Here is a 23,691-nt window from a genome sequence, read left to right on the forward strand (position 1 = left end):
TTTCTCCCCTTCTGGGGAAATCATGTGCATCTAAGTCTCTCCGAACCCACTGTTACAGGCAGTCTTCTCTTTCACAGTCCCCTTCTCCAGTAACTGGTATGGGAATGCAGGCCTGCCCTTTACACTGGGTTCCAGCCTAGGGACCTCAGAACAGGCAGTCTGCAGAGTCCTGAACCTTACTTCTGGATCCCTGGGCTATTTCCTAGCTTACTTTCTCTCACCCTGACAGTGACAGCAATTTCTCTCTCTGCAGCCCACTTCTACTCTCAACCACTAGGCTTTATACAGGCCCCTCCTGTTCCTCTCTAGCTGAGCTTCATCTCTAATTACTCCTCCTTACACCCTGGCTCCTCCACCAGGTGCAGCCTAGGTGGTTCACCTCACCTAACCACCTTAACCCTTTCAGGACTTGTGTGGGGTGGACACCCCATCACAGGGGGAATGACATTTTCTTTTCAGTTAAAAGAAACATGACAACTCTGGTTAGAACATTTTATATTTCCATATAATTTCACCCATCTATCATTTGGGCACTCTAACATGCTATATTTATGAGGGATATACAGTATTAAAAACTGTAACTACCTTATCAAATATTTAACTTACGAATGTTCTGAAACCCTTGAAACACTGAAAAGCACTTTTTTCAGAGTAACCATCACTAAAAGAGTGGCCTTTCTTTTTTATATTGACTGGACTATCAACATTTGCAAAGAGGAAGAGCAGTCAGAGGTCAGTCCCTAAGTGAACAGAAATACACAACTACATAAATATTTAAGAAGATTACCAGAAATATAGTATGCATTTTGTACTTCTATAGAAAAGCTACATTCATCATTATACCGATTATTCTTTAATAAATATTTCTAAAAACTTGAAGAGGGAAAAATAGAATAGCATATAATATGTTCTTGGTGGTTTAAAAGCACTTTTGTTTTCTGTCCTATGATGGAGCCTTACATTTGTTTTAATTTCTAATTCATTTTAATGCCATTATGGTATTGAAATTCATCTTTTGGTCAGTCTGAGAGGACAAAGCAGTTTATATTTTGTCATGGTGCACAAATAAGTTAAAAGTATAGTTTTAGTTGTCAACCTTTTATTATTCGCTATACCTCCATATAAATATAACAATTTAATGAGCTTTGGGGTAGTAGAAACAAATTGAGAAGCATGCGCTCAAATTTAGTCTTCTGAAAATAAAACAAACGAATTGCTGATCTCTCACACATATACTGTAACATCAGAATCAGGAAGAGTGAAATGAACTCATTATTCCATCATCACTGCATGTCTTAGGTGTATTTGTGCATCTCTGTAAGTATGTCTGAATTAAATACAGATTGTTTGTTGGGTTGTGTTAATGCTCTCTCCACATAGCTCAGGCATAATTCTAATTGAACAGTGTACATAGACCCCCAAAAACTCTGAAGAGAAGGCAAAGCATGCAGCAGAACAGGAGCAGAGCCACCTAAGACTGTGATTCTTTATCACTGTATATGTTTTGTATAGCAAACTCTCTTCCCCAGTATTACCAACAGCAAGCTTAAAAAAATTATGGGGCAAGATGAAGGACATGAGAGAAGAAATTTAATCAAAACAACTCTCCCCCCTCCAAAAAATTATTGGTCCAGGAAGTTCTGGAATGAACTCACATAGGATATGGGACTATCTAGAGGTCTGACTACCTTCAGGGCTTGTTGAAGTCTTCAATAAAGCTTTACTACCATTATCAGGGAAGAATGATATTTAGGGATGGAGTGAAGAAAAGGAAAGAAAACAACAAACAACCCAAGTAAAATATCCCATGAACAGTTTCTTTCTACCATGAAAAGGACAAGAGCAGGAGCATCTGCGAAGACCACTAGGGCTCTCACCATACGTATGCATGGGAAGAATTTAGATACTACAGTGACATGCACTATTGAAAATGGGAAGGGATACTGGGGAGGAGAAGGGTGTGACAGAGGACAGTGTTTTGTAAGAAGCAGGTGAGAGGGGCGTATATCATGATAGGAAGAAGAATTTAAGAGGGATTGAGGGAAGGAGAAGAATGAAACAGTTTTGTGGAAAGGGAGATGAGAAGATGGTAGACTGAATGGGCATCAAAACCAACCATTTCCATAGTACTTTCAAAATAGTTTATAAAGAATCAATGAACATACCATTTCTGTGAGAAGGGAAAGGTATAGATAGGAATTTATTCAACCACCAGTGAAAGCCTGCCAACTACAGAATGGAGTGAAACAGCTGCATTACACCACTCTGGCATTAAAGTGGAGAACACTATCGGTATGTCTACACTTTGAGCTAGGAGTCTGATTCTTATACCCATGCTAGCTCTGATCAAGCTAGTGCATTAAAAACCAGAGTGTAGCTGCAATGGGAACGGATAGCTGCCCACCTACATACCCTCCGAGATGCTAGGTATGTAGGTGGAGTGGCTAGTCCCTCCTGCTGTTCACATTGCTGTGGTGACACTATTTTTAGCACCCTCTCTCTATCAGACTAGTGCGGGTATGACTATTCAAACTGTGAATTACACATCCAGCCTGAAATGCAGACATACCGTAAACCAGGTTGAAACTGCACTGGGGATTTAGGTGGGCAGAATGTAATTACTAAATTGAAATATGGCCAGGGCAATAGGGTTAACATTTTAGCTCTCTCAAAAAACAAAAAACAAAAACCAAAAACCCATAGGATCTTGAATGATCACACACAGTCAGAAGTTTGGGTTTATATCTCATTTGGAAGATGAAACAAATTATGTAAATAAATTAAGCCTGAGGTAAGAAATGGATCCCTGGGCTCCATAGAGTTATCTCTACTCACTGAAGTGAAGAATGTTACTTTCTGATCTCGCTGACACTTTTTAGTTAGAACACTGCATCAGGATTTGTTAGTTCAGACTCCTACAGCTGTGCAGAGTCCACTGTTTTCCCTGAGATTCTGGACATGTGAAAATGTGTTCATTCTGCAGGGTTCTGGTGCAGCACTGGGCTTTGAACTCAATGTGATTACTTATGTACAGGTATGGAAGGATTAGATTTTTATTGGTAAATGTTGATTTCACTGTAAACACGCACACTGATGAAAAGTATTTTAATTAATCAAAATTTACAGACAGGCAAGGTAAGAAAAATGTTGCTTGAGAACTTGAAGTGTGGTATAAAGAAGATATTTACTTTATATATTTTGACATGTGATGTTGACAATTTGTATTTTAAAGGCCACAAAGCTTTAACTTTTTAAATTTACGCATCTACTGTCATTAAATAATTAGTCTGACTCCTCCCTTAATATTCAATAACTGTGAACATTTTAACTGAGGAAATCTAAAAAAATGCTTAAAAGCCATAATTTTGTACAATTATGAAAATTTAAATAGATAAAAATTGAAAGAAATGCTTAAAATAAACATCAATATTATCTGTCAAAATGATACAAGAACGCAGGATCAAGCCATTGCAGCTAAATTCACCTACATGTGAACCTATTGTCAAACACCATACCTGATATGGCAGATACTAATCTCGTCGTCTGATGATATTGCTATATGCAGTATGCTTTTCCCACAATGCCCATGCTCTCTAGTCTATGGTGAGCCTGCAGCTCTCACAAAAGCAAAATGAACATGTTTATGAACGAATAAATAGTATATGAAATCCTTCACATAAATCTGGTTACTTTAGCAAACTAAAACTTAAAACATTCAAAGTATTTTTGCATGCCTGTTGGGAAATTATACACACACTTTTTTTTGAAGTGTTAATTAGAAAAAAAAATCACATTTTTCCATTCCAATAAAGGGGCAAAAATGCATTATGCAGAAGTCCTAACATAAAGAGGGTTTTTGTTATTGTTGGCATGTGTGTGGTGAGTATATGCACATGGGTCCACCTCAACATTCTTTCTCCTAGGGAGCAATTTAATTTCAGATTTACTGTCATCTACAAAGCACCTTTCATAGGATACATTCAATGAGTCCTGTGATTTCATGCATCAAACTTCTGTCTTTTCAAGCTACATTTTAGTTTTAGGTTATTATACTGCAGAAAGTCAAATTTTTTGAAGTAAGTTTTCATTTTGTTTTGGGGGTAGGAAGTTTTGAGTGGAAAGAGTCTAATGTATGACAGATCACTGTGGACCAAATTTAGGATTATGTTTCTTACTGAAAACAGAAAAGAACAGCTAAAACAAAAACAAACAAAAAAATCATCCCGCAGCTTCTCCTCCCCCACTACCAGAATCGACCATTGATAATAGATACATTCAGTGTGGGAAAAAGCTCTGTGTGTTTTGTTAATGTTTCCTTGTGAAATTAATTCAGACACAGTGTATCCTAATCTTTTTACTAAACCAAAATGAAAATTTATAATCCCAGCATCTTCTGCTCTGTGTTCCTTTTCTTGTCAGGTTTTGTTATCCTTTACTAGATATTTTATGTTTGTAGTTTCTTCAATAGTTAATCAAAAAACTAATCTTCAGGAATAGAAACACGTAGCTGTCAGACACTGAACTAAAACAGCAGTTGGTATTTTGCTCACACACACATACATAGAGGAAACATACTGAAGAGCACACAAACTTTGAAGATCACTAGAAACCTTAAAAAAAGAAGATTGGTCCTTCAAATAATCAATTCCCTCACCACAGCCTATAGATACCTTTGAGGTATTGTGGATACTGCAGATTGAAAAGAAAAAGAAAATAATTAGTCAATATTTTATACCCCAAATTAATTCATCTGTCAAAGCAATCAATTATCAACTACATGCACTTCTATTTTCTCAACACTAAGTTCCTGGAAACTTGGAATCTGTTCATGTTTCAGAAGATTTACGCTATTTATGCTTTAGAAAAGTGTTAACCGTATGGAAGATGAGTGAACCTCAAAAGGTTTCAAACTTCTGCTCAGATAAGAACCTAATAGATCGTATGCTCATCTACAGTTTACAAAACCCACTTGAAATGCTAAACATGGGTGGGAATCCTGTGAATCACGCTATCGGGCTAACAATACAAATGAAACAGCATAATATCTATCTTGTCCATGATCATTCTGCCCAATTCAGTGACTCCTCCAAATACAAGAGGGCCTGTTTCACACCCAGAATGAATACAATGAACACGAAAAAAGATAAGGAGTACTTGTGGCACCTTAGAGACTAACCAATTTATTTGAGCATGAGCTTTCGTGAGCTCGCGAAAGCTCATGCTCAAATAAATTGGTTAGTCTCTAAGGTGCCACAAGTACTCCTTTTCTTTTTGCGAATACAGACTAACACGGCTGTTCCTCTGAAACGAAAAAAGATGTTCATCCTGGATTTCATCCTCTCAGATAGCACTTCTAATTCTTCTCCACCTGACATCTCTGCAGTTACCTTTTATGTAACATCCAGCTCCACTCTACTCCTAACACATACACACACACACCCTTTTTTTGGATTCATAACCCACAAAATGGCCAAAAAAATCATTGTATAACCCAAATCCTAGGGGGGTTGCTGAGTTGCACTGTGAAAGTTTGTCCATTTTATGGGTCGTGGACCAAAAAGGTTGACAATTATTTGGATGGAATCAGTCATCCAATGGGAGAGAGTCTGGTGAGGGTCACGACTATTATTCCTTCTGTCCTCTCCCTTTAGGCCCCTCTCTTCTCCTAGTCCCCCTGTTCTACTCTTCCTGCTGTTTTGCGGCAGTGAAAAGGAGGTCAATCTGAGAGAAATGAGAAGAGAGCAGTTCTCATGATCTCCCGTAGGCAGGGTGTCACCAGCAAGGGGGAAGACAAGTACAGCAACATCTGGATTCAATACAGTTCTTGTTCTACAAACAGTGTTGATGTGAAAGAGTTAGCTGGGGTTGGGATGAGATGGAAGAAGGGCACAAGAGGCTAGGACAATTGTAATGGTTGGGAAGGAGAGAACAGCTTTGTCCCCAGTTCTAACAAGTCTGTCAAACAGGAAATGATTTAACCTCTTCTCCATCTCCCTGAACTCAGAATGGGATGGGAGGATGAGTGACTCCAGGATAAAACATTTTCCTCTGAAACGTTACAACATGTGGTGACATGAGTGTTTTGGAAGGTGAGGGGATGAAAAACAATGTACAGATGTCACCCACAAATTGTGGATGGGTCAATAGGGCTGTTAGGCAATGACAAAGAGAAGAGAAAATGAGAATACTGAATCTGTGCTCTCCTTTTAACGGGTTGTTAATTCATGTCTCCTAGTCATGGCCTTTTATTTAGTGACTGTAAATCTCAGATAGGCAAGAAGTCATCAGATTTTGAAACTGCCTTGTAAATTAGTTACTAGTAATGAAACAGTTGTTTAGTTTGTTGAAGGGACTGGATTGTGAGGGATTTCAGTGTTAAAATAATTATTGAACATTACTGAACCAAATAATTAAACTGTGCTGTAAAATTGCTCTTGTGGTAATATTCACATCATTTGTTTCCTTCCTTTTTAAAAAATGTAAATTATGATGCTTGTTATTGTTATGTGGAGCTACACATATAATCACCATAGTCAACATTAGGCTCATTGTTTTAAACTTATATAAAAGACATAGTATATGATTAGCAGTTCTGGTTACTACAGAGAATTCTTTCCCACGTGTTTGGCTGGTGAGTCTTGCCCATATGTTTAGGGTCTAACTGATGCCATATTTGGGATCAAGAAAGAATTCCCCCTTGGTCAGATTGGCAGAGACCCTGGGGGGATTCCGCCTTTCTCTGCGGCACAGGGCATAAGTCACTTACAGGTTTAAACTAGTGTAAATGGTAGATTCTCTGTAACTTGTCAAATCAGTATTTGAGGACTTCAGTTACTCAGCTAGAGGTTAGGGGTCTATTACAGGAATGGTTGGGTAAGGTTCTGTGGCCTAAATATGAAGGAGGTTGGACTAGATGACATGATGGTCCCTTCTGACCTTAAAGTCTATGAACAATTTATGTAATCCACCAAACATCTCGCATTTCAGAGTTTTAAAGCTACTTACGTACGCACACTCAGGGCACTTTAGAGAATTTAGATATTCATAGATATCAAATTGAACTTTGAATAGATGCAATAATCAAAATTCAAAAATGTATCAGATGCTCTATTAGTGCCACCTCATATCAGACTTCAGTCTCTGACTGTCTTATCAACGCTGGAAGAGGGAAATGATAAACATACAGCTAATGGAAAAGTATTATTCAGTGATTCCGTTCTCTCACAGTTTTTTATGTTATTTATTTACTTATTTGGATTAGATTGTAAGATTTACTTCACACTGAATATTTTTCCCCCAAAAAATTTGGATTACATTTCTACAGAGAAGGCCTTAATCTGGTTTTGCACAAGTGCAAATAAGGAGCACCACCACTGAAATCAATAATATTACCTCGTATAAAATTGGTGTCTGCCTAGATTCTTATATCACACTTATTTCTATGTTATCTCAGCACCTTGTCTGTGATCAGAATCAAGCCCAGATTATTTTTGGAGGAAATTTATAGCTCTTTTCTGAGAAAACTGAAAATGTGTAAATAACCCTTATATTATTAATATTACAAAGTTTATTAAATGTTTGTGATGTACTATGTCATGAGTTTTATCAAAGCTCTGAAGAATCTTTCAATAGATTTCAGAGCTCTGTACCGTGAAGAAAGAACATATTACTTACACACACACACATACACACAAACACAATGTAACATCCTAAATACCTCATACATACTTTTGTATTTCTCACCACCAAATGAAAGTAAAAAAATCAATCATTGTTTATACAGCCAACCCACTAATGGTCTGATGATCTAGTTCTCCTTAATTCTAACATTATTTCACTCTCAGCAAAAATAGAGAAGGTCCAGAGATGTTCTAAAGAGAACAGAGGCAGAGTAACAGTGCTGTATGAAGGTATTTTCTTTTTCTTTCTTTCTTTTCTTTTTTTTTTTTTGGTTTTCTTTTCAAGTTTAGTAAGGAGACATATAAGAAAGGACCTGGCAGATGTATATAAAATAACACAGAGACAATCAATTGTGGCTGCTATTTACCCTCTCACAATATAAGACCAAAGGGACACTAACACTGAAAGACAATACATTAAAATTGAATATTGGAAATAGATTTTACAGAACACAGTTAACCTGTAGAAAGGAGACTCAAGGAGCTTGGCTTGTTTAGCCTAACTAAAAGAAGGCTGAGGAGAGATATGATTGCTCTCTATAAATATATCACAGGGATAAATACTGGAGAGGGAGAGGAATTATATAAGCTCAGTGCCAATGTGGACACAAGAACAAATGGATATAAACTGGCCACCAGGAAGTTTAGACTTGAAATTAGACGAAGGTTTCTAACCATCAGAGGAGTGAAGTTTTGGAATAGCCTTCCAAGGGAAGCAGTGGGGCCAAAAGATCTATCTGGCTTTAAGATTAAACTCGATAAGTTTATGGAGGAGATGGTATGATGGGATAACATGATTTTGGTAATTAATTGATCTTTAAATATTCATGGTAAATAGGCCCAATGGCCTGTGATGGGATGTTAGATGGGGTGGGATCTGAGTTACCACAGAGAATTCTTTCCTGGGTATCTGGCTGGTGAATCTTGCCCATATGCTCAGGGTTTAGCTGATCACCATATTTGGGGTTGGGAAGGAATTTTCCTCCAGGGCAGATTGGAAGAGGCCCTGGAGGTTTTTCGCCTTCCTCTGTAGCATGGGGCACGGGTCACTTGCTGGAGGATTCGCTGCTCCTTGAAGTCTTTAAATCACGATTTGAGGATTTCAATAGCTCAGACATAGGTGAGGTTTTTCAGGAGTGAGTGGGTGAGATTCTGTGGCCTGCGTTGTGCAGGCGGTCAGACTAGATGATCATAATGGTCCCGTCTGACCTTAGTATCTATGAATTCACTGACAAAGTATAATTGAGTCCTTCTGTAACCCATGTGCCTAATAGGGAGATATCTCTTTAAGAGACCCACTGGGTGAAGGTAGGAGTGACCTGTGTTTGGGTCATTTATTTTTTTATAAGAGAGTGGTCCTATTGGGATCCGGGAAGTGGGTGGACAGAAGCCCGCCCACTGCTAAAGGACCTCCCCCAGCCTAAGGGGAGGATCCACAAGGTCCAGGATCTCAATTAATTACAGGGGGTAACTAAAGATATATCAGGGACAGAAGTGAGGTCACAGGGCTGAATGAAGGGAACCTGACAGGGACACCTAGCAGAGAACCCCGGACAGTGCCCATTGCTCCTTCAAGGTGCCAAGGGAGCCAGTGGCCGCCGCCCAGAGGAACTCTGCCCGGATGTGTGAGCGGACAGAGAATCAGAAATAAGCCCCACAGTCACAGGAAACCCTGTCAGCTAGCCTCCTCTCTCTGTTCTTGTAGATGGCTTTTTTCGCCCGTGCTAGGAGGAGGTTGACAAGGAGGTCCCATGGATAGGGAGTGTGTAGATAAGGAGGTGAGGGGAAAAGTGCAGCCAAACTAGGCAGATTAAGCACTCCACATCCAGAAGCTTCTGGAATTGGGTATGGTAGTTCTGGGTATGCTCCAACAGGTTTCCTGTTGCTGGAGTCAGACTCCATGAGGGCGAGCAGTCAGGGCAACTGCTTTGCAGAAGGCCATGTGCCCTGTGTGAGTTACTAGTTACTGGGAGAAGTTACTGGGAGAAGATGAGCCCAGGAGCTGGAGCAGGCCGTTGTCCCTAACTCTGAAGCATTTTGCAGCAGGTTAGTGATATTGTTACCGGGAAGCATGGGCAATGCTAATTATAGCAAGGGGAAATTGGGAGGGGAAAAATAACTTCTATTTTAATTGTATGCTTTGAATGTTGTTTTGATTTTAGCCCAACTGTTCTATTTAAATTGTCTCAACTAGTCTAAGTCACCAACTCTTCTTTAAATGTAGTGATGGGGAAAGTAATTTGTATTTGTGCTATTCTCCGTTTTGTATTTTCTTGTAACAGGCTTTTCTTTAAATCTATACATTTCACTGAGTGGTTGGTTAATCAGTTAGCTACTGGCTAGCAGTGATTTCAGCAAAGGAAGAGTCTGCATGGATTCCAACTGAAGATTCCCACAAGCAAGTGGAGGGAAGATGTGGTTTTAGACTCAGAAGACTGTATAGATTTGGTGATCAAAGACTAACTGAGACTTAGGTGAGCAAAACCTACTCTTTTGGGAACTTTCAGTTTCTTCTCACTGTATTTCTGTGGGGGCTGAGCTGTTCAGATTTTAGTTTGTTTGCTTTATTTATCATAGAATCATAGAATATAAGGGTTGGAAGGGACCCCAGAAGGTCATCTAGTCCAACCCCCTGCTCGAAGCAGGACCAATTCCCAGTTAAATCATCCCAGCCAGGGCTTTGTCAAGCCTGACCTTAAAAACCTCTAAGGAAGGAGATTCTACCACCTCCCTAGGTAACGCATTCCAGTGTCTCACCACCCTCTTAATGAAAAAGTTTTTCCTAATATCCAATCTAAACCTCCCCCACTGCAGCTTGAGACCATTACTCCTCGTTCTGTCATCTGATACCACTGAGAACAGTCTAGAGCCATCCTCTTTGGAACCCCCTTTCAGGTAGTTGAAAGCAGCTATCAAATCCCCCCTCATTCTTCTCTTCTGCAGGCTAAACAATCCCAGCTCCCTCAGCCTCTCCTCATAACTCATGTGTTCCAGACCCCTAATCATTTTTGTTGCCCTTCGCTGGACTCTCTCCAATTTATCCACATCCTTCTTGAAGTGTGGGGCCCAAAACTGGACACAGTACTCCAGATGAGGCCTCACCAATGTCGAATAGAGGGGAACGATCACGTCCCTCGATCTGCTCGCTATGCCCCTACTTATACATCCCAAAATGCCATTGGCCTTCTTGGCAACAAGGGCACACTGCTGACTCATATCCAGCTTCTCGTCCACTGTCACCCCTAGGTCCTTTTCTGCAGAACTGCTGCCTAGCCATTCGGTCCCTAGTCTGTAGCTGTGCATTGGGTTCTTCCGTCCTAAGTGCAGGACTCTGCACTTATCCATATTGAACCTCATCAGATTTCTTTTGGCCCAATCCTCCAATTTGTCTAGGTCCTTCTGTATCCTATCGCTCCCCTCCAGCGTATCTACCACTCCTCCCAGTTTAGTATCATCCGCAAATTTGCTGAGAGTGCAATCCACACCATCCTCCAGATCATTTATGAAGATATTGAACAAAACCGGCCCCAGGACCGACCCTTGGGGCACTCCACTTGATACCGGCTGCCAACTAGACATGGAGCCATTGATAACTACCTGTTGAGCCCGACAATCTAGCCAGCTTTCTACCCACCTTGTAGTGCATTCATCCAGCCCATACTTCCTTAACTTGCTGACAAGAATACTGTGGGAGACCGTGTCAAAAGCTTTGCTAAAGTCAAGAAACAATACATCCACTGCTTTCCCTTCATCCACAGAACCAGTAATCTCATCATAGAAGGCGATTAGATTAGTCAGACATGACCTTCCCTTGGTGAATCCATGCTGACTGTTCCTGATCACTTTCCTCTCATGCAAGTGCTTCAGGATTGATTCCTTGAGGACCTGCTCCATGATTTTTCCAGGGACTGAAGTGAGGCTGACTGGCCTGTAGTTCCCAGGATCCTCCTTCTTCCCTTTTTTAAAGATTGGCACTACATTAGCCTTTTTCCAGTCATCCGGGACTTCCCCGGTTCGCCATGAGTTTTCAAAGATAATGGCCAATGGCTCTGCAATCACAGCCGCCAGTTCCTTCAGCACTCTCGGATGCAACTCGTCCGGCCCCATGGACTTGTGCACGTCCAGCTTTTCTAAATAGTCCCTAACCACCTCTATCTTCACAGAGGGCTGTCCATCTCTTCCCCATTTTGTGATGCCCAGCGTAGCAGTCTGGGAGCTGACCTTGTTAGTGAAAACAGAGGCAAAAAAAGCATTGAGTACATTAGCTTTTTCCACATCCTCTGTCACTAGTTTGCCTCCCTCATTCAGTAAGGGGCCCACACATTCCTTGGCTTTCCTTGGCTTTATGTTTATATATAACTGTGAAGGTACTGTCTGTGGATTATAAAATAGTCATGTCATGCTGTAAAAAATAGATTTGTTTCTTTATCATAAGATTTTATAAAGTTATTTAACTAAATTCATTTCTTTAGTTCCTTTGGGGACTTGAATGTGGGGAGGTTGACCCTGTGCAATCCTTGCTGAAAATCCTTAGAGACTGAACTCTGGTTCTCCAGCTATTCTTCTATGGGAGTTGGGGTTTTTTTTAGGCACTGGAGAAGGGCAGTGAAGTGAACTCTAGCCCACCCAAAGGTTACACTTCAGCTTAGCAGGATTTAAAAGTATTAGCTATTTATATGCACAATGAAAACACCAGTTATATTAAGTAGTTCTTCAAGGCACCAGAAAACCACTAAGTGACATGGATTTAAAGGGTCCCAGGGCAGTAGCAGCTGCTGGAGCTCCGGGGCCCTTTAAATCCCTGCCAGAGCCCCACCACTGCTACCCCAGGGCTTTAAATTGCCCTCTCGGAAAGCTGGTCCTGGTACGGTGCACCGGCTCTTACCAGTACACCATACCGGGGTGTACCGGCTTACTTTCACCTCTGACAGGAGCATAAACCATTGCAGGGTTTTCTTTGGTTTAAGAACTTTGAGATGTTGGTGTTGTCGCTAAAGATTTTGTCCTCCTTATCTCAAATTTCTGATGCTAGGAATTAACATAGTGGATCAGACCAGTGGCCAGCTTAGTCCATGTCCGCTCTCTCTTACGGTGGCTAGTACCAGATGCTTCTGAAGAAGGTGCAAGAAACGCCATAGTGGACAACTATGGAATAACCTGTCAGTAGGAAAAGTTTTGTCTTAGGCTGTAATGTAGACGTAGCCTATGTTGGCAAAACTTATGTCACACAGAGGTATGAATATTCCACCTCCCAGAGCAACATAGTTACACCAACATAAGTGAGAGCTTCTCCTGTTGACACAGCTTATGCTCTTCACAGATGTGGATTTTTTATGCCAACAGAAGAGATCATAGAATCATAGAATAACAGAGTTGGAAGGGACCTCTGGAAGCCATCTAGTCCAACCCCCTGCCCAGAGCAGGACCAATCCCATCTAAATCATCCCAGCCAGGGCTTTGTCAAGCCTGTCCTTAAAAACTTCTAAGGAAGGAGATTCTACCACCTCCCTAGGTAACGCATTCCAGTGTTTCACCACCCTCCTAGTGAAAAAGTTTTTCCTAATATCCAACCTAAACCTCCCCCACTGCAACTTGAGACCATTATTCCTTGTCCTGTCATCTTCTACCACTGAGAATAGTCTAGATCCATCCTCTTTGGATCCACCTTTCAGGTAGTTGAAAGCAGCTATCAAATCCCCCCTCATTCTTCTCTTCTGTAGACTAAACAATTCCAGTTCTCTCAGCCTCTCCTCATAAATCATGTGTTCCAGACCCCTAATCATTTTTGTTGCCCTTCGCTGGACTCTCTCCAATTTATCCACATCCTTCTTGTAGTGTGGGGCCCAAAACTGGACACAGTACTCCAGATGAGGCCTCACCAGTGTCGAATAGAGGGGAACGATCACGTCCCTCGATCTGCTGGCAATGCCCCTACTTATACACCCCAAAATGCCATTGGCCTTCTTGGCAACAAGGGCACACTGTTGACTCCTATCCAGCTTCTCGTCCACTGTCACCCCTGGGTCCTTCTCTGCAGTACTGCTGCCTAGCCATTCGGTCCCTAGTCTGTAGCGGTGCATTGGATTCTTCCGTCCTAAGTGCAGGACTCTGCACTTGTCCTTGTTGAACCTCATCAGATTTCTTTTGTCCCAATCTTCCAATTTGTCTAGGTCCCTCTGTATCCTATCCCTACCCTCAAGCATATCTACTACTCCTCCCAGTTTAGATCTCTCCCATTGACGTAGAGCGTCTTCACCAGATGCCCTGCAACAGTACAGCTGTATCCATTCAGCTTCACCGCTGCAGCGCTGTACATGTAGATGTGGCCTTACCTGTCTACACCTGTTTTTTTCTCCTGCTGATAATAGCTCATCTTAACTAATTAGCCTCTCACAGTTTGTATGAAGAAAAGGAGAACTTGTGGCACCTTAGAGACTAACACATTTATTTGAGCAAAAGCTTCCGTGAGCTGTAGCTTAGGAAAGCTTATGCTCAAATAAATTTGTTAGTCTCTAAGGTGCCACAAGTACTCCTTTTCTTTTTGCAGATACAGACTAACATGGCTGCTACTCTGAAACAGTTTGTATGGCAACTTCCAACTTATCTGTATGTGTGTGTGTATACATATATAGGAGTTATATATATATATCTTACTATATGTTCCATTCTATGCATCTGATGAAGTGAGCTGTAGCTCATGAAAGCTTATGCTCAAATAAATTTGTTAGTCTCTAAGGTGCCACAAGTACTCCTGTTCTTTTTATTTGAGTAATATTATTGATAGAATTGGTCTATTTGTGTAAATAAAGAGTCATCACATGGGCAAGGGTTTCTGATATCCATTCTTTAGTTCATATACTGAGAAAATGTACTTTCCTTCCCTTTATTAACATATTATATTTTATAAACTATTGTTTTCCCCAGTCAAATCGATAGCTTACATTTTCCCTCTAATGTTGAAAGTATACCAATAATATAACTTTTAAAAATAACTGGGAAGGTTTATTATTAAAATCTGCAACATATGTTATTTCTTATTTGGAACATAAACTAGTTATATTACATATATTCAAATGAGCCATACCTAGATATTGATTTTACATGTAATGAAAGTATCAGCAAACTGAGTGATAAAAGAAACATGCAAACACTTACTATAAATGATCTAAGAAATAGCATGTACAAAAAAATACCAATAAGTTCAACGTCTTTGACAATATCTTATGAATAAAATAATCAAAATCACAGACCTATCTTTTTTAAGTAAAGGAAGCCCAGGAATGAGCAACAAGATGGCACTAAAAGAAACTAAGTTAAAATAATTTTATTCTAACACTAGGGAAAAATAGTTTTTTTTCTGCACACAAATCCACTTGTTTACTCTAAAGATTTAATCAAAGAGCTATTTTTCCACTTAAAAAGTAACTCCCATCTCTTGAAATCCTTAACAAAATTAATCCACCTTTGCTAATATTTGAAGACATCTCTTCGAGTACATAATAATTCTTTGGGGAATTCCTGTCATAGAAAAACAGGAAGAATGTTCCCTCCTCTGTTAGCATGAGATAATATCTGATTTGATGTGATAAGAGATTTTTTCATGTTGATAAAGCAGAAGTTAGGGTAGAAAAATTAGCAGGAATGTTATCTGTGTTCTCTTGCAGCCTTCTGGGCTAGAATTTCACAGTTTTACTGGGAATGACCAACGTAAACAAACATTTCAACTGGTTAGGAGATCATTCTGAAAGGAATGGAGCAAGTAAATTGTTGTTCAAAAACCTAATATTATAAAACACTTTTTGTTCATTTCAAGCCCTTTTCTAGGAATAATTTCATGAAGGTATATGGCTTTTATGATCTCTGTGTGATGATTTTACATCAAAACCACACTAAATAAATTAAAGGTAGATTCAGAGGGCCTTCCTGAGACAAACTCATTAAAATTAACAGGAGTTTGCTTGAGTAAGGTCACAAGCATGCAAACACTTATGCACATGAGTAGCCCACTTGAAGTCAACAACACTATTCATGTCAGAAAAGTTAAGACCATGCATAAGTGTTCACAGAATCTAGGCATAAGGACCTACCTCAGAATTTGGCCTAAAAACTATTACTTGGCATTATAGACCCTTCCACTCGGATCCTTTCACTGTTCACGTGTATCTCTTCTCCTCCTACCTCAATAATAAAAAAAGAAACTCAAGATGGAGAATCTGAGTCCATTAGAAATACCCAGATGTATACATCTAATAATATAGAAAAGTTTCAATAATACTCTTCTTCCCTGAATGCACTGTTCTGGATTGAAAATCAAAGTCAAGTCCCAATATTGCAAAGCCTCTTTCAAGTGAGCTATCATTCAATAAGATTTTTTTAGTTGTGTAAGGATTACTAATGTGAGTAATGTTACAGGGGCCTTGCCCTTAATAAATTAGTAATAATATTGTAAAGTATTTTCATAAAGGTAGAGGAAATGGTTACCAACTTTCCACTGTATTCATACATACAGAGCAGAATTACTATGTATCTGAACTAATTTGACAAAGGTTATTTTCATTGACTGTAAATCCTCCACAGTATATTCAAATTACATATAATGAACTTAAGTGATAGCGTAAGCGTCCAGGCCTTTACAGTTATAGAGAGTGCATATTTGTATGAAAATACATGTCTGCTAGTCTCCTTTACAGTCGTTTATCAGATCGATTCAAAATAACTTTTATCTGAATTGGTCTTCCCTTATGCCAATGTGAAGATGGAAGAACTTGATTTGGTGGCATGTTGTCCTAAAAGGAAGATGTATAATGCCAATAAAAAGACATGGAAGAAACTTCAGGATCCCTCATTTTATACATGTCTGCTGTCAAAATAGTGTAGTGAGGACACTTACATCATAGAAAATTCACCATGGGATCAGAGGGGTAGAATATGTCCTTTATATGGAAAGTTAGGATCAAGTCAAATCCCATTCCAAAACTTTGGAGAAGTTCAGATCTGAATACACTTCCAAGATGGTCCCTGTCCTTTATAATGAGTTGAAACTAAACCTTCAAGTGACCACCCTGAACTATGAGGAAAACTCATATCTGGATCCCATTTCAAACTACATAACTTAGGCTCATTTGCATTTATATATTGAATTAAGTACTTAATTTTATAATGGAGAACTGTGTTATTAGTAGATCCTCCTTCAGTTTGAGCTGTAAACTTATCTGAAAACTCAACTGAAAAGAGATGGCCAAATTATATTTATGAAGAACTTATTTCTTGAAGTTTCTTCAACATTTAACATCTTTGACCACATGTTCATGGTCCTTAATAATATAATGGGAAGAAGTGTTTTACATATTCTGTTGGTTTCATGCTTAAAGTTAACCTGAAACATTTCATGATCTACAAATGAAAAATCAGCAGTGTTTCATTTCTCTACAAATTATAATGTATCTTTGATAATAACCGAAGTAACCAACCTCCAACAAGACTGAACTGTCAGGTATGATTTGACCACTGCTTAGATATATTCGGTTAGACTCCAAACTCTTAACAAAAATCAAATAGTTACAGAGCACTTTGAGACATTAAAGCCTTGACTTAAGTAGAGCATCTCTATTCAATCTGGAAAACACTTACCTGTATGTTTGACTTCAAACACATGTTCAAGCCTTACTGAAATCATTGGGTCTTGAACCTACAGTTAAAGTTTAAATACATGAGTAAGTGCTTTTCTGAAATGGTACCAAGATCAATCAACTTATTCAAGGCAAATTTGAGGACCAGTCAGTTTAGCTATATTCCCAATAATGAGAATATTTCAAACCACTGAACTATACATTTTTATTGTACTTGAAGTTTGTAGTGTTTGAAACGGGCAAAATCATTCGAAATTGCAATACCATGCCAAAGTGCTGACCATCTTCAGATACATGCAGATTTCATTTTGAGCTGAGGTGAAAGGCATCCTCTCTCAAAACGTGAATTCAAAACCACAAGATGACAAGCCATATAGTAGAAAACTTTTCCTTAGCACATATCATCACAACTTGGCTCTACTCAAAAAGTAATTTTGTAAAACAGGTATCTTGTGGTATCATGTTTATTTTTTTCTCCTCAATAATTTCCTTATCAAGTGTGTTCTGCCTGCAAGTTAAAAGATGTTCCTTCTAACTGCCAGTCCAAACTCCACCAAAGATTTTAAAGTCAAGCTGAATTTTTTCCTTCTTGAGCATCAACAGTAATACAGATTCTGAGGGTCAAATTAGGTTCTCTGTGACATGCGTGTAACCTCCTTTTCATCACCCTGCTCCAAAGGTTCCTAAACTGTGGGTTTCAACCCAAAATGGGGGTACACCATAAGCTGATGAAGTTGCAGGTCCAATGGGTCAGATTCGGCCCATGAGACAATGCCGTCTGCCCCTATGTTCAGGCCTGCTCCATAAATGCCGCACCAGGAAGTCACCATTCTGATCTACAAAATGGCAGCCCCCTCATGGTGGGACCTCACATATAGGATGTGTGAGAGGTCATGTTGTGCAGAGGCTGCCATAGATCAGAATGGCAGCATCTGGCAGTGTGACATGTGAGGTCACGTTGTATGTGCGGCATTTGTGGAGCAGGTCCCACCCCGTTGGCTGTGCGGAGACCAATCTGGCCATTTGCTGTACAAGTATCCAGCTGAGGGATCTCAAATTCATAAGTTTTATCTTAGGACAGCAACCTCATCATCAGAGCAACCTCTCTGCTCGAGCTGGGATAGGAGCCTGTGCTAGCCTTTTTTGAAACAGGAATCTGCAGTGACTTTTAAGTGCCTTACGGCAGGGCCCATATTTTCTTTTATGCCACCCTGAGTATCTAATTGGCACTCAAGGATAAAGAACCATTTTAAGTCATTGTATCTATGCTGCACTAGTATCACCACACACGGCCTTCCTAAGTCCTGGCCTCATTTGCTCAATGGTGAATACATCTTTCTGATTTGTGATAAGAGGCAAAATTGACTCATTTTTACATAAAGTATCTGCTTCAACCTCCAGCACTGAGTCTAGTCAACTCATTATGTGATTCACAGAGAACAACTGCCATCTAAAGCTCTGCAGAACTTCCTAAGTGAAGTTCTGCAGCGAGCCTCCTCTACTGTGAATTACATCAGGACTCAGCCACTCCATGTACATCTATTTACAAAACTGTCTGAAGAAATATGGTCAGATCATGATGAGTTGTTCCACCCTGAAGCTCGTTACTCTTGCATGGAAAAGTACTGGGACGACTTTTTGAAGCAATGTCTCTATGAAATGGAGAGCAAAAAGAGCGAATTTGTTGTTTTTTATGTGACCAAAGGAAGATGTGCCTTTTTGCTTAGGTCACAGACAGATATGGGAAACTGAATGAATTGAACACAGTTCTGCAAGGAAACAACACTTTCATTCGTCAGCTGAGGGATCGAATCACTGGATTCAGGAAGAATTGTTTTCTGGAAGAATAATCTATTGAAGACGAACTGTGAATCATTCTCAATGCTTTCTAAATTCCTGACAGACAATGAAATTATTCAGCTGTCCAAACAGGTGATGGCTGAGCGTCTCAGCCAGTTGGAGGAACAGTTTGCATCCTTCTTCGCCAGCTTGGACATGATGAAGTATGATTGGGTATGATCAATACAAGCCTGATGCCATGGATTTGCCAGTAGCTGAAATAAAACAGCTCATTGAAATATCGTGTGATTAGTTCTTATGAGGAATATTTCATATTCCTCATAAGCCCAACTTTCTCTCCTAGAGTTCTGGTTTAATGTCAGGAAAGAATATCCCGCACTCACAACACCGTGCCTTGAAACGGTTTCACATATTTGTATAAAGCTGGACTCAGCACACTTGTGTCTATCACGTCTCGGTATCAATCTACCATTTATGTCACATCAGAGATTAGAAGTGTAATTTCTACCATACGGTCACACTTCAAGAACCTGTGTCACAACCTGGAAGCCCATGTGTCTCACAGAGAATTAAATAACATACTTAATGTGTAAAATCCTTGGATTCCTTGGTCACTATGTTGGTTTGATGCTGTCTGGTGCCATAGGAAACAATAAGTCTCAAAATGGGGTCTCACAGGCAAACAATTTGGGAACCCCTATGCCTCACTCAGTGAAACCTGTTCAGTCTCATTTCCTTCAATGGGTTTGCATAGGTGTAATACATTGGACCAATGGCTGGCAGCTGAAGCCAGACAAATTCAAATTAGAAATAAGACAACTTTTAGCAGTGAGGGTGATTAACCTTTAGAACAAACTACCAAGGAAAGTGGTGGATTGTCGATGTCTTCAAATCAAGATACGTTTCTAGAAGATATCCTTTAGCCAAACAGAAATGATTGAGCTCAGTACAGAAGTCCTTGGGTAAAATTTAATACACTGTGATATACAGGAGGTCAGATAAAATTATCTAAGGGTCTGTTGTTAAACTCTTTGACTTTTTGAACTTTTTAAATAATTGTGTTGATGCCGCACAAGAAGAAATACAATTCAGCTCACTCACTGAGTGCTACATTAGCTCTGCCCAGCTAATAAAAGTAAAACACTACTTAAAACCAATTTAAGTATTTTTTCTCACTGAACAGCAGATACAATTCTGAACACACCTTCCCCAACCAAATACACACCTTCTCCCTCCATCACTCAAGAAAAACAAAACAAAATCAAGTTGTGGAATCAAACTATCATTCTTAAATAGTTAATTTTTATATCATTCACAAATCAATGTGAGATAAAGCTAAGCCTTTACAATATATGTTAACTATGATTTGAGTTCTGTTCCCCCCCCTCAATTGCACTCACAAATAGATTTCTATCAAAATAATAGCTTCCTTATTGTATTCTCATTGCCATATAACAGTTTGTAATGTAAGTTCCATCATCTGGTTTATCGACAATCTCTGGCACACAAATGCCATGGAAAGAAAGAGTAGCATAAATGTGTAGGCAGACTACATCAAATCTCTTTGGGACAGGTATAATGGTCTTCCTGTGAGTTTGTCTGGCGTCCAGTAAAATGGCACTGTACCCTGATTGGGGCCTCTGAGCTCTATAGTAATAGAAATACTGAATAATGGTGATAATTAATTGCAATTTATTACATATTTTACAAGCATAGAAAAGCTATCTGTAATTATCAGAGGTAAGGTAAACAGAGGCTCGTTTTGATTTTTTTTTCATTTTCAAGATGCATGTTTTTTCCCCAGAGAGCCCTGCCCCGCATTGTAAATGCCCAAGAGAGTTGCTAAGCTGAATCTGAATTCAGTTCATGTGTGTAGACACAAGAGGCCCTTTGCCCTCATGTTAAAGACCTACAGAATGTAGGAAGGATGAAACCAATTGAGGTTTATAGACATTATTTCTGATTGACTCGGACAGATAAAATGAATTCAAAGACCTTATTTCTTCTTAATTATTTGAATTACGGTATTGCCTACAAGTTCCAGTCAAAGACAAAGATACCATCATATGGTTGCTGTTCCAACACAGAACAAAAAGATGGTCCCTGCCCCAAGTACTTTACAATCTAAGTAATCTAAATACTATATCAGCATACAGTAATAATGGAAACAGGCAATCAATAAAACCCCCTCTCCCTGTTTTTATACACAGCTAATATAAACAAAAGAAGCATAGTTGTAGCCATGTTGGTCCCAAGAAATTAGAGAGACAAGGTGGGTTAGGTAATATCTTTTGTTGGACCAACTTTTGGTGATGACAAAGACTATTTGTTTCAGTTTGCATTTAGCTGCGACACTCAGGGCATGGTACACTTGCAGATGTAGAGTGCTTTGAGTTAAACCAGCCTTCATAGAGTGCAGTAGGGAAAACACTGCAGTCTGTCCACACTAACAGCTTCAAGCACACTGGTGTGGCCACATTTGCGGCACTTGCAGCGGCATTGGGAGTGGTGCATTATGGGCAGCTATCTCAGCATGCAAGTAGCTGCAATGTGCTTTTCAAATGGGCGGGAGTGTGACAGGAAATGTGTTGTGTGTATGTGGGGGGAAAGAGAGTGGGTTTTGGGGGGGCAGAGAGCATGTCAGCATGCTGTCTTGTAAGTTCAGTCAGCAGCAGATCCCCCTCGCCCGCCCACCCACCTCTCTCTCTCTCTCACACACAGCATTCCACACTAATAGTTGCTTTGTCTCGGAGGAGATAAGCAGCTGGCTGTCAGAAACGGAGCTTTCAAAGGGCATATCCGCATTCCTACAGCTGATTCCAAACAATGACAAGAGTGGCCACTTGACTTAAGGGGATTATGGGACATTTCCAGAGGCTGATCAGAGCACAGTAATGCAACACCTTGTTCACACTGGCACTGCGGCGCTCCAGAGGGGGCGCAGCAAACATTATTCCACTCACTGAGGTGGAGTACCAGCAGTGCTGTAGCCGCGGATTCAGAGCGCTCTACGTGCCTTGCCAATGTGGAAGGGTAGTGAGCTAGTGCACCCAGGGCTCCTTTATTGCACTGTAACTCGCAAGTGTAGCCAAGCCCCTAAACTACATTTCCCAGACTTGAAGAAGAGCTGTGTGTGACTCAAAAGCTTGCCTCTCACCAACAGAAGTTCATCCAGCAAAAGATATTACCTCACCCACCTTGTCTCTCTAACAAACAAAAGAATGCAGACGGGAATAAATGGATCAGCTTAGATGAAATCAGTCTTTGGGTTCTAATGTTCTAAATCAACTACTTGAGTTCCACTCTCTCTCACTTTTTACTGTAAAGCTGCCTGCAGTGATTTGAGAGCACCTACCTCGGGGCAGACTGTGAAGAACAAGGGCACAAATCCCAAATTGGTTGTGAATTCTAAGATTTCACCAACCAATTATCAAGTTTAAACTCAGGTACTATAACAACCTAAACATGGAGTCAAAGACTATCCCTTGGGTACTCTGATCTATCTTTCCACCCCAGTGAGCATACCTTTCTGACTGATGGTCTCTTACACCAAGCATCACAGCAATATTCAGGTTACTTCCTGTCTCAAAGGAGAAGTCACTTACCCCAGGTCAATTGCACCTTAGATCTCACAGCAAACACAATTCTTATAGCCAATCCTATAATAAACTATATAAAGATTTATTACATAGGAAAAGGAAACGAGACTAATTTACAAGGTTAAAGAAGGTAAACATATATGCACAAATGAGTAAGAATCTTATGTTTCTAAAATTAATAGAAGCTTCTGTAATAAGCAAGCTCTATGTGACTTTTAAGGCTAACCCCAGCTAAGCAGTGGGATCTCTCGCTTATGTCGAGTAAACTTTGTCACCAAGAGTCCAAGCAGCATAGACATAAACAGTTCCCTCTCTTTGGGGGTTTTATCCCCCTCCTCCTTTGTGCTCTAAGCTGCAAACTCAGATGATGAGAGGAATCCACTTGCATGACACACATCCATGAGAGGAAGAGCAGAACAACAAAGTATTTTGTTCTCTTTAACATGCCACTGCAGTCTGACGGGTTTTGATAGACTTTTACAATTGGGCAGGATGTAACATCTTCTGTTGGAGATCAGCACTTTACCGCAGTTAATGTCTTTCTTCTGTCTGGTGATTTACGCAATCACTGAGGCTTAAATATTACTTTACAATCTGGGATGCAGATGTAAGTGAGAATAATGCATGCGACAACTCACAAGTATTTACAAGACTAAACGCTAAACACATTTTGTATAATTTTAATAACTATTTTAACAATACTAACACACAGGTGAGTCATACAAATTCCAGCTATGTATTTGTCAGCGTCCAGTTAAGACACAGTGAGCTTGGCATGAGCTGGTACCTGGTCTCCCAACATCACATTTACCACTATCAGAAGCACTCATTTGATATATATACACACTACTAATCTTTCTATTCCTCATTCATTGTCTTATATTTGTTGAATCTGAGCTTACATTGGAAAGGAGGATGATTTGTCAGTGAGAAATACAAACAGGAAATGGCTATTTGCAGGCTTTCAAGCACTGGCAAGTTATC

The 23,691-nt window shown here is 39.8% G+C and overlaps 1 protein-coding gene across 31 annotated transcripts in view; it reads right to left on the reverse strand.

Annotated features, from left to right (window-relative positions):
* RBFOX1 (RNA binding fox-1 homolog 1) overlaps positions 1-23,691 on the reverse strand; it is a 2,443,894-nt gene that overhangs the window by 772,399 nt on the left and 1,647,804 nt on the right. The window contains exon 4 of one of the 31 annotated variants that reach the window (XM_048868153.2): positions 17,310-17,367. The exons of the other annotated variants lie outside the window; for them this stretch is intronic. Within the exon in view, the coding sequence (XP_048724110.1) occupies positions 17,310-17,333 (24 nt within the window). The 5' untranslated portion in view covers positions 17,334-17,367. The remainder of the gene's footprint in view (positions 1-17,309; positions 17,368-23,691) is intronic. 31 annotated transcript variants of the gene reach the window in all.

The sequence above is a fragment of the Caretta caretta genome, chromosome 10 (genome assembly GCF_965140235.1).
Source record: "Caretta caretta isolate rCarCar2 chromosome 10, rCarCar1.hap1, whole genome shotgun sequence".
Taxonomy (NCBI): Eukaryota; Metazoa; Chordata; order Testudines; family Cheloniidae; genus Caretta; species Caretta caretta.